General features: G+C 30.1%; 1 protein-coding gene and 1 pseudogene across 1 annotated transcript; one reads left to right on the plus strand and one right to left on the minus strand.

The window, feature by feature from the left end:
- Positions 1-907: 907 nt before the first annotated feature.
- On the minus strand, positions 908-1,522 carry LOC129313811 (uncharacterized). The gene has a single exon (XM_054957248.1). It carries the CDS (start codon positions 1,520-1,522, stop codon positions 908-910), a length of 615 nt encoding a protein of 204 aa, XP_054813223.1.
- A 1,332-nt stretch (positions 1,523-2,854) lies between these two features.
- LOC129313909 (uncharacterized) lies at positions 2,855-4,574 on the plus strand (annotated as a pseudogene).
- The last annotated feature ends 11,807 nt before the right edge of the window (positions 4,575-16,381 follow it).

A 16,381-nucleotide genomic window follows, 5' to 3' on the forward strand; every position in this document is an offset into this window, starting at 1 on the left:
AAGAACCAATTGTCGGGGAAATCAATGTCGAATCCTCCATAATCCAGTTTTCGAATCATCATCTCTGCCGGATTTCCCTTTTGTCCAAATATGGTGTTTTAGCGCACGAAAGCTTCATTTTCCAGGAGTTCGTTTGCCCTTGAAGTCACTTATTCTGGATGCCTGCTGCACACTATCTTTGTCAGCACTCACTTCATCAAAACACAGCTTTTTTCATCGTTTGGAGCAAACTTCTACATTAGGTTCATTAGCCGGCCTTTTTTGCATAATTCCATCAAGCCTAAGAGCCACAGATGAGATGGGTGAGAGCCCAGTGAAGGGAACAATTACTGTGCACTCTTGGTCTTCACTTGGAAAGTCTGTCGCATAATCCTCAGTGTGGGCTTGCACATATTCACTGGGCTTGATTTCATAAACCATACTACACTCCTCCGCAATATCTAGAAATTCCTCCGTTCTGGGTTGGTATGTGTGTGGGCCCATATTTCTTGTCACAATAGGCCTATCATGTTCTGCTTGTGGTACTTTTGTAATTTCTTCTAGGTGTGCATGCTGTTGCTTAGCATTCATATCACGAGCAATATTCCTGGTATTCAGTAATCCAACTTCCTGCCCCCTCTCCCCTCTCTGCATTAATATTAATTCCACCCTTATTCGCTCTGGATCCACTTCTTTCGCCCCCTTTTCCTCGTTTTCCCATGATCGCTTTTTCCTTACCGGAGACTCTAGCATGCGGCACCGTTGGGAGAAGATCTGTCACCTCGATCCATCTTGGTTTATACACTTCCAGTCCCTCTTCAAATGTTCTAACATTCGTGGCACTCATCCAACTACCAAATGCTTCATCGTCCGAGCCGTCCTCCATTCCTTCTGAGTCAAACTTACATGTCCTTGCATCATGGCCAAGTCAACCACAATGATAGCAGAAAGATTGAAGTCTCTCATATTTCACCCCAACCCACACTGGGTCTTTACCCGGTCTAGGCGTCCAGAAGCCCGAAATTAAAGGTTTTCGGGTGTTGATGAGAACCTTGGTTCGTATGAACGTTCTGGAAAGCTGATTATGGACCATCGGATGTTCTATCATTACGGCCTCGCCCACCGCTTGCGTTAGGTTTATGGCATTATTCTGAGTCATGGCTTCTAGTGGTAGACCATGAAACTGCACCCAGAATGGACTCCAGTCAAAGTCCACTTCTTTAAAGACCATGAAATCCTCCCACGGTTGCAGACTTAATAGCTGCCCCTGAATAGACCATGGTCTTCCTTTGAGAATTCTGGTGTAATCCCCTGCACGATCAAAGCGAAATGAGAACGCAAGTTTATCCGTATCATGTATCGTCACCCCCTCCTCCATGTTCCACCCTTTTTTAATCATGGATGTCACCACGCCCTTCTTGAGGTTTTTCCCAGTCAATAATTTGCTAACGAGAGCACCTCTTTCTCCTGTAGTGTTTTCTTTCAAATCTAGAACCACCTCTTTTGCTTTTTCCCAGCCCTTACTACACTCCTCCTTCTCCATCTTCCTGTCCTCCACACCCCCAGACACACTCACACAAACACACGGCACAAATGCATTGCACTCACGCACACTGAAGGACACTGGTCCCTCAGAAAAAAACCAAAAAATGATCGGAGAAGATCACCTCCGGCAAAGATGACACTCGGACCTCACTCGACTCTCACAAGACGGAGAGAGAAATGACTCTCGCAAGATGGAAGCACCTCTATTCTACAATGGCAAATGACTGTTGGTAAATTAGCCGTTGGAAGTGTCGTTTGTTTGTTATCATATGATCTGGACGCGTGTAGACTAATATAAGGTTATGAGTGGTTTGACTTAGTCAGACTAATCTCCTTTATGAATGTTTCCCTTATATCTTGCCTGTTTGGACAAAAAAGTGAAAAGAAAATAGGATGGAGAGAAAATTAGGAAGAAAAAATAAATTTCCTAAAACAGCAATTTTTTAAACTATTTTTAAGGGCATTTCTCTCTATTTTTCTCTCCTCCCTGTTTTTGTCTCTGTCCAGATAAAAGCTAGGGAGATGAACTTCTCATTTTCCATTATTTTTTCTTCATCTTGCTGGATCAAAATTGCAACTGTTATAATTTAATATTTTATTAAACTTATATTATAATTTTATATAAAAATATTTAATGTTGTGTATAGGGAGATTTGGATTTAGATTAATATTTAAGGAAAATTTACAATTTGGATCCATAAAAATTTATGGATTTAGATTTGATTCATATCCAAATTCAAATTTATGTTTTATTATAATTCTTTTATAATTTTAAATTCCTCCAACATCCTTATTTGAAATTGTAACTACTCTAGTCCTATCATCTCTTTCCATTTTCATTTCTCATTCCTTTTTCCATTATCTTTGAATTTGGAAATTTTATACTATTCAAACAAAAAATTTTAAATAAATGAAATTTAAATATAAGATTTTAAATTTAAAATCCAAATCTAACAATCTAAATGATGCTTAAGTGAATTTAAATTTTTAAAATTTAATTTGAATAGTTTTCAAACTTGAAATAAAAAAGTAAAAAAAAAATTCTACAAAATATGAGTATTTCCATGGCTCAGCATATATTCCTAACTCTAGTCCTAGGCCTCCGTTACAAACTCAGGCCTATTTAATCAAAACTTAAACTTGCTGATTTCTAGCCCTCCTTTTCCCAAAAAATAAAAAAGAAGAAGTTACTAACCTATTGTGTCTATGTAAGGATGTGTAAAAGTCTCCCGATGTTAGTGTCATCTATATCTATATATATTCCCCAGTTCAACCTTTACTTGCATATTGTGAACTATCTCCAACATTCCAACCTCGATGATATAGAATAATGTGCATAGTGGTGTTTCTTTGGCAAGCCCACCCACTTTACCCTTTGATCCTTTTGAACAACAGAGATGAGTACCATAACAGGCAAGCTTTCATATCTCCATCCTTCCATTCTTTCCTTCTTTCTCATCTCATAACAAAATGTTGAGTAAATGTTGATGGTGGTGAGATGAAGGGCGACGAAGGCAGCATCGTGGTGGGAAGGCACCAGAATGGAGACACTAGGAGGACGAGACAAGGTGAGAGGACGGACATGGCTGGCCTATTCCAGAGATGGAAGAGTCTCCATTCTCAATAACGTATTAGAATCTCATACTCTTCCTCATGCTAGAACCCGGGGCGACCTCGCACTCCTTTTTCTCTAGGTGTATATATATTAATATACATGCATATGTTCTGTAAACACTTTTTTTAGTTCGAACATGTAACTCCATTCACACATAAGACCCAACTAGTGCATCACATCATGTATGTTTCCTCCTCCGTATGCTCATACTAATATATAATAAGGTAGAAGTATTCATAAGCTTTAAAGCTTGAAGTTTTGAGTTAAAATATACAGTGTCCTTCTGTTATTCTTACATGTTTCTATATGATCGCTCCCCATTCTCTATATAGTCAGTTTTTTTATGTGGTTGTGGTAGAGTGGAAAGAGTCCAAGGAGAATTTACGGAAGGACTGAGGAGGGAAGGAGAGTATTACAGGGGATTCAATTTAGTGGTGGTTGACATAGAGGCAGGAAGCATGGTTTATATGAGCAACAGGGGACCAAAAGCACAATGTGGGAGCTTCCATGTACAGGAAGTGAGGCCAAGCCTTCATGTTGTTTCCAACGCAAGCTTGAAGTCGCCTTGGCACAAGGCTGAGCGGCTTCATGTGTTGTTCCGACAAGAGGTGGCCAAGTATAGTGACAAAGCCATTGCTCTTGACCTCATTGCTGGTGCTATCATGAAGGACTCTGAAAGCCCCACCTGCCCTGCTCCCTTGCATCTGTTCTCCTAATTGGGAACTTTCCTTGAGCTCCATCTTTGTCCATCTCCACACCCCATTGGTATGTATATATATATATATACATACTTGCTCTTGCTTTCTGATTCAATATTCTTCCTCTGTTCATTATTGATATCAATATTTAATTCAACGGGGTATTTATGGGACTACCATTATAAAAATAGGTTATATGAGTATTTGATATCCTAAACTTTTATTACAAAAACACCTTTAAGTGAATAGTTGTTGGGAAAAAATACCTTTTAACCTTTTTTAAAAACACTCTTAAAACATGAGTGGAGCATATTGAAACCTTTATAATAGAAACCATCTCATAGACTATAGTTTACGAGAGTATTTATTAAAAAAAAAATGCTCCAATGAGTATATATCAATTACATACAAGAGAGTTTCAAATATAAATCGTTTCATTAGACATTAAAAAATAAATTTTAAAAATTAAATATTTTATTTGGAAAAGAATTAAAATTTTATTGTCAAAAATAGTTTATAAATTTTCATAGTAATAATTACATCTAACAATTAATATAATCACCAAAATTTTTGATATAGCTTTCTCATTCAATATTCTTTCCTCAGTTCGTTATTGACATTAATGTATGGTGAGGGGTGTGTATGGGACTCGGAGTACCACTGCATTGAGTGTGATATGGCGCGGGGAAGTGAGATTTTATGAGCTCTTGCCTGAAGGACCATCTTTTCACTTTTAATATCCAACAGCAGCTGCATCTCCACAAGCAGTTTCATTATCGTTGGCAGAGCCATGTGATGGTGAGGGGGAGGGTAGGCAAAATGAAAATGCACCTCTCATTCTGGGAAAAATTATGAATTTAATGTTGTTTTTAGTATTTTGTATTAATATTCTTGATATTTTAAACTATTTACTTTTCAAGTTTTAATATTTTGTTCTCTTGTCTTTTTTTAGTACAAAATTAACTTAGTTCACTTAAAAAATTTTAGAAAATGAGTTCAAAAATAATAACAAAAATTCATAAAATTAAAAATAAGTACTCTATGAGAAAAATTAATATTGATTAAATTCTTTTATGTTCTTTTTTTGTAATTTTTGGTCTGTTTTTTAAGATTTTTTTTTGGATTAACTAATTCTCAAAGTCAATTATTTTATTGGTAGGGTATTTAATGTATTATTTTTAAAAATTAAAAGAAAAAATATGAATGGTTTAGATTTTATTACAGTGATCAGCATGATCCTCATCCCACAAATGCATAAATCAACATTCGATTAGGTACGCAACCAAAGAAAACCAAACACAACAATATTTTCGCTGCAGGAACCATCTATCATGACAACGTTAGCCAAATGTTTTCCCTCTCAAAATTCCTGATCTAATGGTGTATGCTTTCCTGTAGCCATAAGTGCTGATCTCAGAGTTTACAGTGTCTACGTTCTGACACATTAAAATACATTTAAATTAATTAATTAAAAGATTATTTAACTACAATTTTAGTTTATTTAAATTCATTAATTACATTTAAAGTTGTTTCTCAGACACATTTAGCCAATGTTAAATTATTTAATTAATTAATAAATGTGTATTTTTAAATTAATTAATTTATTAAATTTTTTAATTAAAGTATGACAATTTATTTTAATAAATTACGGTATCAGTGAATACTTATGACTGTCATCAAAATATCAACAGTTTTTCACTTATTTACAAGTTTATCACTGTATATTTTTTACCACAATTATTTTGAAAACTGTGATAAAAAGTTTGTCATTAAAATACTATTTTACTCTAATGTGTGGATCTATGTGGGTCTCACTGGACAAAAATTCACGGGGATCATCATAAAATATATATATATATATATAAATATTTTGACTCCGAAAAACAAATTTTAATTTTAGGTGTTTGTTGCAAAAGAAGTAATTTTAAACAACATTTTTTGCCAAAACATTTAAGATTAAATTATATTCGACTTATTTTGTTTTAAGATTGTATTCAGTTATATTTCAATATACATTGAAAAAAAAATCCTTGTTAACATAAATTTTCATAATGTAAGAAGCAAAACATATCCACCATGCCAGGGGGGCTTCTAAATCATCCTTAAGTCATTATTTTATCTAAACAATAATTTCTTTTTTGCCTTGCACTCAAACCATTTTAATTTATGAATATTTTTATCTATTATAAAAGATGTTTAAATTATATATTAAATCTTTTGATTTTAAAAATATGCCAATATACACACCCAAAACTCTTGTCAAATTATATATATATATATATATATATTCTCACTTAACATTATAAAGTTGAATGATAGAATCTTAATGTTAGCCACTCTATAAACATACATGCTTGTGATGATTTTCTTTTCTTAAAAACAAAACTAATTAATCACCCGTGCATTGCACATGATATTAATTTTGAAACTTCTTTTAACGGTTAGATGGTGAAAAATATTGACATATTAAGTAGTTAGATGCTTAAAACAATAAAAAGACATAATTAATACGTAAATGATTAATATTTAAGAATGACAAGAACAAAAATCATGGTAATGACATACTAGATAATTTTTAAACGCTTATCTGGTAATAGGTAATATATTAATACACATTGTGTATGAATGCAACAACTTGTTACACCAAATAAAGAATTAACAAATAAAAAGTACAGCATCTCAATAAACATTGTAGTAAAATGTCATTTGAAATGGTGATTTTTGTCTCCCTATTATTATTCTCCACAATTATTCTATCTCCTATAGAAATGATCCACTGTGCCAAACCATTAAGCTCGTTATTCATATCAGAAGAATTTGTTGGCAATTCTTAGTTAAAGTCATCAATTTACAATCCTTCCATATATAGAATGAGTTGATGGATACAAAAATGATGTCATCCCGCCCACCTCTATATATCATTGGAAGTTTTTGATTGAAATCCCTACCAAAAACTATAACATTGCCACCAAATGGCATGTCAGTCACAGAAGCATTTTGAAACTTTAGGATATTCGTCATTGTTTTGTCAAGTGCTTCAAAAAAATATTTGCTTGCTATAGGCGCCTCATCCCATATTATAAATGAGGTGTGAACTATCAATTTTGCAAGACGATTACCATGTTTTTATGGTGTAAACTAAATCTTTGTTAATTGCAAGAAGTATGCAAAATTGAGAGTGTGCAATTCTTCCACCAGGTAGTAATATTGAGGCTATTCCACTTGATATAACATTTAGAACAATTCTACAACTTGATCTTAGAGAAATTGACAAAGTGTTCCAAATATAGGCTTTACCAATGTCACCATAATCATACCACAAAAAAAAATACTACCATTCCTAGCGTCAACCAAGTCCATAATAGCATCATATATATTATATTATTCAAGTGTTAGTGATTCCAATAACCTAGGTAATTTATTAGCAAGCACAACCTAATCATAGTTCAGCTAGTCATGAATCAACTTGTTTCCTGACAAATCTACGCTTGAAATCTTAGGACATGGCATTTCTTCATAATCCTTAAGGCTTCAGCTATTAGACTGCAACAACTTCTCCATTTCAAAAAGGGCATGATCGCATAGTTTAGTTTTTGAGAGGCTCAACCCTTTTGACAAGAAGGATATATAAGTAATAGTGAAAAAAATAAATTATTAATTCGATAATTAAATGAATAGATCAATAATTAATAGATGCATAAGTATTTAAAAAACAATCATGTGCTTGTCTTAACATATAGCACACCAATCAACAATTGCATGTTTTCGTCAATGTTATGTAAAGTTACCTTGATGTTATATGATTCCTTTTTTAAGAATATTTATCATTTATTAACTACATTATCTTAAACTTTAAAATTGGGCAATCAATGTTGATTACCCGTTAAAAAATTCTAGAGTCCAAATTTAAATATCTCATTTTAATGTATAATGCTTGTTTTTTTCCCTCTTTATTAGTTAATAAATCTGTGTAAACATTTATTAGGTTATCAATTTAAATTTGAGGTCAATATTTAGTCACGATTACACTATATTTTTAATTAATATTCTTATATAAATTTCCTAAAAGCTCAGAGAAAGAATCTGTCAACTTTAAAAGGGAAATATATTATAAGAAATTAGTATTCTGAAAATAATGTGACACCAATATCATGATATATCACTACATTTTAATTAATTTTTACGCCAATATAATATCAAAACTAATCAAACTATCATATATTGTTTTGGTTCAATATCAAATAATCATTACATTTTCTAAAAATAATTCCTTGAATTAGTGCCAATTGCCACCTATTAGGATGTATTTCCTTTGTTTTTCTCGTATTTAATAGTTACACTAAATTTAGGTACCATATGTGTATATTTATTTAGATTTTGGGTAAATTTTAGTCAAGGTGCAGAGTTTTTTTTATTAATATGCTAATTTAATTCTCCTAAAGATTAGAGACAAATCTAGTAAAATAAATAATGTTCTTGAAAATTTTTGAATGGTAACATAATAAATGGGTTTAATTTGATAGTAGTATATATTTACCAATGACATTTTTTCAAAGGTGAAATTTTATCAATTGCATGTGACAATTGAATTTATTTGACGTGTATCCAAATTCATGCCACATTGCAGATACAAGTTGACTCCTAGTGTTAATTGACATTGATTACCCTTCAATTTATGAATATATTTTGATGACAATAATTGTGAACTACAAATTAATGGCCTAATCAAGTAGTGTTAAATTAATTGTTTGGATGTGCATCTTTGTAATCTCTTGCACTAAATATCCTTGTTTCATTTCTTTAGTTGCTTTATCATTTGTAATCAATGCACCAATCGTCATGACTTCACTGGGAAATTACCACGTATAAACTTAACAATTTGCAATGTCAATTTTAAATTAATGATCATATTAATTATTGTTAATTGATATGGTGTGGATCCAAATCTTTTTAATATGATCTCTTACACTTAAAATACTGATTTTAATGATAAATTCCTTTATCATATGTGCATAATCTCTTGCACTAATTAATATATCATATATTTTTTTTAGTTAATTGTAGATTTAAATCAATTATCTTTACATCATTATAGCTATTTCCTCTTTCAATGTTGAATACATTAAGTCTATATTTGGTATATTAATTTGGTAGTTTATTAAGTAGATAATTGGTTGACGGATATTTTGGACATTTGTTATTTAATATATTATCTTAATCTCATAAAATTTGGCATTTATAGTGCCAAAATTCTAGAGTCCACCCCCAAAATTCTTATTTTAAGAAATATTTATCATTTATTAAATATATTATCTTAAACTTTAAAATTGGGCAATTAATGTTGATTAGCTGTTAAAAAATTCTAGAGTCCAAATTTAAATTTCTTATTTTTAAGGTATAATGGATTTTTTTTCCTATTTATAAGTTAATAAATCTGCATTCACATTTATTAGGTTACCAATTTAGATTTGGGGTCAATATTTAGTTATGACGCACACTATATTTTTAATCAATATTCTTATATAAAGTTCCTAAAATCTTGGAGAAGAATCTGTCAAATTTAAATGATGTCCATGAAAATCTTTAGGTGGTTACTTAATTTGAAAACTCTAATTAATAATCATATTTATTGATATTATTATTAGATATTAGACTTTGAAAACAGTATCCAATCATTTATACAATTTGCTTTAAAAAGTTACACAAATAGAATGTGATTATGTAGAAAAATCATGTCACCATTTAGTGTGTTGTGAGTTTAGGAAGTCCTTTTGTTGATTTATCTTGACAACATAATCTCTTGAACTAATTAATATATCATACATTTTTTGGTTAATTATAGATTTAATCAATTATCTTTATGTCATTGTAGCTATTTCCTTGGTCAACATTGAACATATAAAATCTATATTTGGTATATTAATTTGGAAGTTTATTAAGCACACAATTCATTGATAGATATTTTGGATATTTATTATTTATTTAATATATTATCTTAATCTCATAAAATTTGGTATTTATAGTAATAAAAGTCCAGCATCCACCCCCAAAATTCTTATTTTAAGAAATATTTATTATTTATAAAATATATCATCTTAAACATTAAAATTGGAAAATTAATGTTGATTACTTGTTAAAAATTCTAGAATCCGAATTTAAATTTCTTATTTTAAGGTATAATGCGTGTTTTTTTTTTCAATTTATTAGTTAATAAATATGTGTAGACATTTATTAGGTTATCAATTTAGATTTAGGGTCAATGTTTAGAAATGGTGCGCACTATATTTTTAAGGTTAAAATATACTTTTAATCCTCTAAGTTTACATAAGTTTTCTATTTGGTCCTTTAATTTTATGAAGTATCTTTTTAATTTTTTAACTCTAATATTGTTAGTTTTAAATGATTATTTTTTGTGTCAATCATCGTTATTTTGAAAAAATTAAACTTAATATATCAATATTTGATAATGTTTCATTAATATTTGAAAGTTTAATGTAAAATTTTGTTAGAATAAAACTAATCATGTTAGGGTTAAAGGATTAAAAGTACACTTTATAAAGTTAAGGAAACTAAAATAAAATGTTGTGTAAAGTTAAAAGATTAAATGTATACTTTAGCCTATTTTAAATTAATATTCTTATATAAATCTCCTAAACTTGGAGAAGAATATTTCAAATTAAATGGAGAAACATATTATAAGAAATTAGTTTTCTAAAAATAATGTGCACACCAATATCATGATCTATCACTACATTTTAATAATTTTTTATGCCAACATAATATGAAAAACAATTAATATATCATATCTTATTTTGGTTAATTGTCAACTTAATCATTATTTTTTCTAAAACATAATTCCCCAAATTAGTGCCAATTTCTACCTACTGGGATCTGTTTATTTTTTTTCGTATTTAATATTAATAGTTATACTAAATCTGAGTATGCATATAGGAATATTTATTTAGATTTTGGGTGAATATTTAGTCAAGGTGCAGACCTTTAGGAAGGAATAAGGCCTTGTCTGCTTCTTCATAACTGTAAACCAAGGCCTCATTCCTTCCTAAAAGAAGGAATGGAATAAGACCTTGTCTGCTTCCTCATAGCTATAAGCCATTTTTTATTAATATTCTTATTTAATTCTCCTAAAAGATGAGAGAAGAATTTGGTAAAATGAATAATGTCTTTGAAAATCTTTGAGTGGTAACATAATAAATGGATATAATTTGACAATAATATATATTTCCCATTGGCATTTCATCAACTTAATTTTAAGAATTACAGGAGGAATCATTAAACAAAATATTTGACTAAAATGTCATGAAATGAGATTTGAAAACATTCGATAAAGAACTAAATCAACTGAGAGACATATAACAATAATGAGATGATGCACTACTACCTGAACTATCTTTAAGTACATGTTTATGATGGCAAGCACACTTGAAGTAGTCTATATTAAGGTGGTCAAAATTTCATAACACGAGTTACATTGTGGTAACTCCTAAAAATAATCGTGCCTAAAAAGTAAAATAAATAATCAATATGTGATTAGTTAAATTAATTAAAGGGTGATTAAATTAGTTCAAATGTCACACAAAAAATCACCTCTAATCTTGTCAAGAAGGGAAAATTGCAAAACAATAATGACATGACTCTTGTCTTTAATAGACTTGTACTTATTATATGCCCACCTTGCAGTAAACTCACGAAGGATGCAATTGAGTGAATTCCCACTTGCAAATAAGATCAAAACACATTTAGTAAGCTTTCACAACAACAACAACAACATATGCAAATATTGAACATAAAACCAAGGAAATTCAAAGGCATTGATTATTGTAAATATGAACTCATCAACATAATATCCACGATACTTGATCTGTTGATAGTCACCAACTCTTGATACAAATCCAAAAACATCTGGATGAAAAATTTCTAATTATTCTATTAACATAAATAACAAAATTGAAATATCGAATAAAAGAATATAGATGCAAAATTATTACTTATAAGTGTAGCTTGAACCACTGGCATGGCAACAACATCCAACAGAGGTTTAAAGATTAATGATGGTGTAGGAATGTCCACACTGTACAACTAAAAGGTAATGTCTTCTTGGCCTTAAAGTTGATACTTGATTGATATGGAGTTGAGCACTTGCTGTACGAGAAAATTTCTAAAAGAATATGTAAGCTCTTCATATCAAGTGTGGGAAAACCTCAAAGTGTGATAGAGGATTAAATAAATAATGAATAACCCAAAATAAAGAATATATTCTGCGGACCACACATAAGACACAAATAGAAAATAGAATTGGAGAAAAAGAGTCATACCTTGGCATCACACACAATGACTTAAAGCTTCCAATTATCACAGTTGATTGAACCTTTTACAAAGCCTCATGCATCCTCACAACATGCAGCTTAATAGGTTCAAAAACTTGATGTACACAAAAATGTTTCACCACAAGTGTACTATAATAGTGCGTCAAGGTTGATCCCACAAGGAATCAAGCATAATAGCAATTAGGTAATAAAGTTCTCATTTTTGTTCACGTTAAGCAAAATCAATTAGAAGTAATTGATTAAGCAAAATTAAAAAGTGAAATGAATAAAATGCAATGAGATTTTCAATCCAACAACTACAAATGTCCAATGCAACCTAGAGTCACTAATCCTTTGCTAGCTTTATAGATCTTGCTTTTACCCAATTAATTAATTTTAATGCTAATTTTGTTAATCTAGAGTATTAATGGCTATAAGGGCCTTTCGAACCTCAAATAACCTTCTATTAAATTAATTATGTTATTTCTAACAAAATTATCCAAGAGGCAACTTTAATTCTAGTTCACTTTAATTTGATTATATAAAGCAATTAGGTATATTTCAATCCTAATTACAAATTAGATCATAATCTAATCTCATATTACTCAATCTAAGGGTCCAAATGAGATTCCCCTTTGTCAAGGAAACCCCAACACCCAAATTCATAATTAATGGTGGCCAAACATTAAATAGACAAATAAATGCAAGATTGAGCAACCAAAATTAATATTAAGCATAACCAATGAGTAAAAACAAGCTCTAATCCATTAACAAGTTCATAGTTACTCTAGGTTAAACATGCTTAGCCACTAACAACCATTAAAATAGCATAAAGCAAAAATATTCAACAAAAGATACATCAAAATGTAGCAAAAAGGAAGAAGAAAACTTAGGAATGATGATTTCTATCACAAATTGCAAGACTCAAGTGTTCTCCAAGCTTCTCCAATTCTTTTTCCACCTTAAAATGCTCCCTGGATGTGTAGTTGCTGGTTAAAGATGAATTGGAATAGAAATGATAGCCAGAAACTCTTAAAACACGATTTTAAGTAAAGCTGTACGTCTTGCTGAAAACTGGTATGATATTGCGACATCTAAAATTAGTGCTGCAGCAATCACCGGGCATAATTCAATTTCTTGTGAACTTTGAAATTATCAACTTTGGGCCCATAAATTGGGCCTCCCTATATAAATAAAACTCAGATTTAATGCCATAATTGATCAACTAACTTCAACAATTGTCTTGAACCTTGTCCACCTCCAATCTCACAAACAATTATCCACTTAATCACATATTTACTAATTAATTCCACAAGATGATTTTCAATTGCATTAAAAACCCTATTAAATTTATTAAAATATTGGAAGTCATCAATAGGTTGAGAGTTGTGACCTTACTATAATCACTTGAATGGAGCTCACATAATGTGCATATAAGGTAAGAGAATGTTTTTATATATAGAGGATATTCAACTTAATTTAAAATAAATTCACATCCTCATTTTGTGTTGGCCTTACAATTTATTGCAAATTGTTTATTGTCAATCAAATATTTGAGCAATCAATTCAAATAACATATACATACATAAATATATATAATTAATACACAAATAATTCGACACATAAAGACAAAAGGTGAATTTGATTGATTGCCTTTGACTAATCATCACCACAAATCCCCAGCATTAGTGATTATATTTCCATTAGTTGACGCATTTAAATCACCACAAATTAATCCCTACATTAATGACTATATTTCCATTATTCTCATGATGGGCAATCAGGAATTTGTTTCGTCCCATCCCCACACCAAATTTGTTTGAGGTTTACAGTGGAGGTGACATGTGTCGGCATGGAAGAATTTTATAGAGTTGACATGGCAGCACCATATGCTAGCAAGTATGCTTTGGGATCCTGATTATCGGCATGGAAGAATTTTATGAAGTTGATTTGGCTGCACCATATGCTAGCAAGTGTGCTTTCGGATCCTGATTATATATATACATATATATATATATAGATAAGATATAAGATTCCAACTCACGTGATACATAGTCATGATATGTAGTGCAGATATACTCTGGATAATAAAGTTAACTTATTAAAAAATTTTAATATTAAATTTAAATATTTATATTAAATTTGGACTGTCTAAATTAATGAGCAAATTTATTAAAAATTTTATAATTTATATATATTTTATTTTTATTTTCATAAATCACCATGTACAATCAATGTAAAAGTATAATTGAATTTGATTGATTGTTTTGATTGACTATCACCACAAATCCTTACATTAATGATTATATTTTCATTAGTTTATACATTCAAATCACTACAAATCCTTACATTAATTATCATTATATTTCCATTACCTCATAATGTGCAATCAAGAATTTATTTCGTCCACTGTTTTGAAAACCAGACTAGATCGGCCGGTCGGACCAGTCGGACCGTCGACCGGTCTGGTTCAAAGGAAAAAACCATTTTAAGAGTTGAGCTGGTTTGAGCCGTTTTAAACTTGCGTTCGGACCGGGAACCAGCGGTCGAATCGGGAACTGGATCCTGTTTTCAAAAACCGAACTGTTCAAAATTTTTTTTATTTTTTATCAAAATTTAAAAAAATGACTAATTTTTTTAATCATTTAATATTATATTGTATCATATGGTTTATTAAGTCGTGATAAACTTAAAATATTTAATTTTTTAAGTTAAATAACAATTTCATATGTATTTCTTATATATAAATTATTATATACATATATAATTTTTTTAATTTAATTATTACGTCACCGGTTGGACCATTAGTCCAATCGGTTGAACTATGCGAATCGTGAACAGCTAACTTTTTCAATTCAATGTTCTCGTTCCATCCCCAAGCCAAATTATATTGATGTGACACTGGAAGCGACATGTGTCAACACGGGAGAATTTTATGGAGCTGATGTGGCTGCACTATATGCTGTCAAGTGTGCTTTGGGATCCTGATTATATATATATATATATATATATTATAAAGAGCTACACACATATATAGTCAGTCATAATGTGTCGAGTGGGCTTTCTAAGTAGAAAAGTCTTTTCTAATATTTTCTTTTAATTGATATTCCTTGCGATCCAACTGCATTTAGTAAGATAAAACTTTTTGTTATTGTTGACATTCCTTGTTCCATTTAACAACAGTATCATTCATAAACTTGAATAGCATAGTGATGAAATTATGAGCACTCTATTTCTTGACATAAGTAAAAAAAATATGGCTTAATTTGTAATTAAAAATTTTTTTACCAAAGACTAATTAATGAACGCTTTATTTAAGATTAAAAAAGAGATAATTTTTAAATAGTTTAAAGATTTTATAAAAAATATTTTATTTTAATTTTATAAAAAATCAGATATTATTTTATATTTGTTTATAATAATACAAATTGATTTTTTTATTTTTTTGTTATCTTCGTGAAACTTTGTTTTTAAAAAATATTTTATTATTTTATTAAATTAAAATTTTATAATATTTTGATATATTTCTGTATTTTTATGACATTTTATCTCATATACTATTGGAAATAAAAGAAGGCTTACATCCACAAATTAGAAAAAATATTATGAATACATAAAGTTTGGGGTGCATCTATTTAAATGACCTAAACCATTTTATTGAAGTAGACTATTGTCACAACTTAATATAAAGAATTTAGCATGGCATTAAAAGTCATTCGATTTGGAATAAAAAAACAAAAGAAAAATCAGGAAAAAAGTAAGAAAAATGAAAGGTAAATATCATTTTTTTCTTGAACTTTTTTTTTGGAAAAGTGCTGGGTTGCCATGCAACTATTTTTTTTGAGGAGTAATTTTATCCTTCCATTAAAAACAATCAACTCACTGTTATTTACCTATATGAATTATATGTGGGCCTCATTGATCATTTGACCTGGCTTATTATTATGGAGTTAAAGTGCTTATTTGTCCCTAACTCTTTTTTTAGAAGTGCTAAAATCTTATTACAATAAAATTAATAAATATTTATTTCAACTCATGAACCCCTTTATAGAGGAGCTTGCATGCCACTATACTACAAGGTCATTGGTAAATTTGTGCTTTACTTGGGCCATCAACTATAGGATATAATTTTTTAATTTAAAATAAAAAATTTTAAAAACTAAAATTAGTAAGCCAAAGGCCTCAGGAACATGTATTTTGTTGCAAAAAGTTTCTGGTTG

This window comes from Prosopis cineraria, unplaced genomic scaffold (genome assembly GCF_029017545.1).
Source record: "Prosopis cineraria cultivar Desert tree isolate PC_DT_omini unplaced genomic scaffold, ASM2901754v1 PC1, whole genome shotgun sequence".
In the NCBI taxonomy this organism is placed as follows: Eukaryota; Viridiplantae; Streptophyta; class Magnoliopsida; order Fabales; family Fabaceae; genus Prosopis; species Prosopis cineraria.

Coding starts and splice junctions, on each gene's coding strand:
- LOC129313811 (XM_054957248.1), bottom strand. CDS start 1,522: ATGGAGAAGGAGGAGTGTAGTAAGGGCTGGGAAAAAGCAAAAGAGGTG.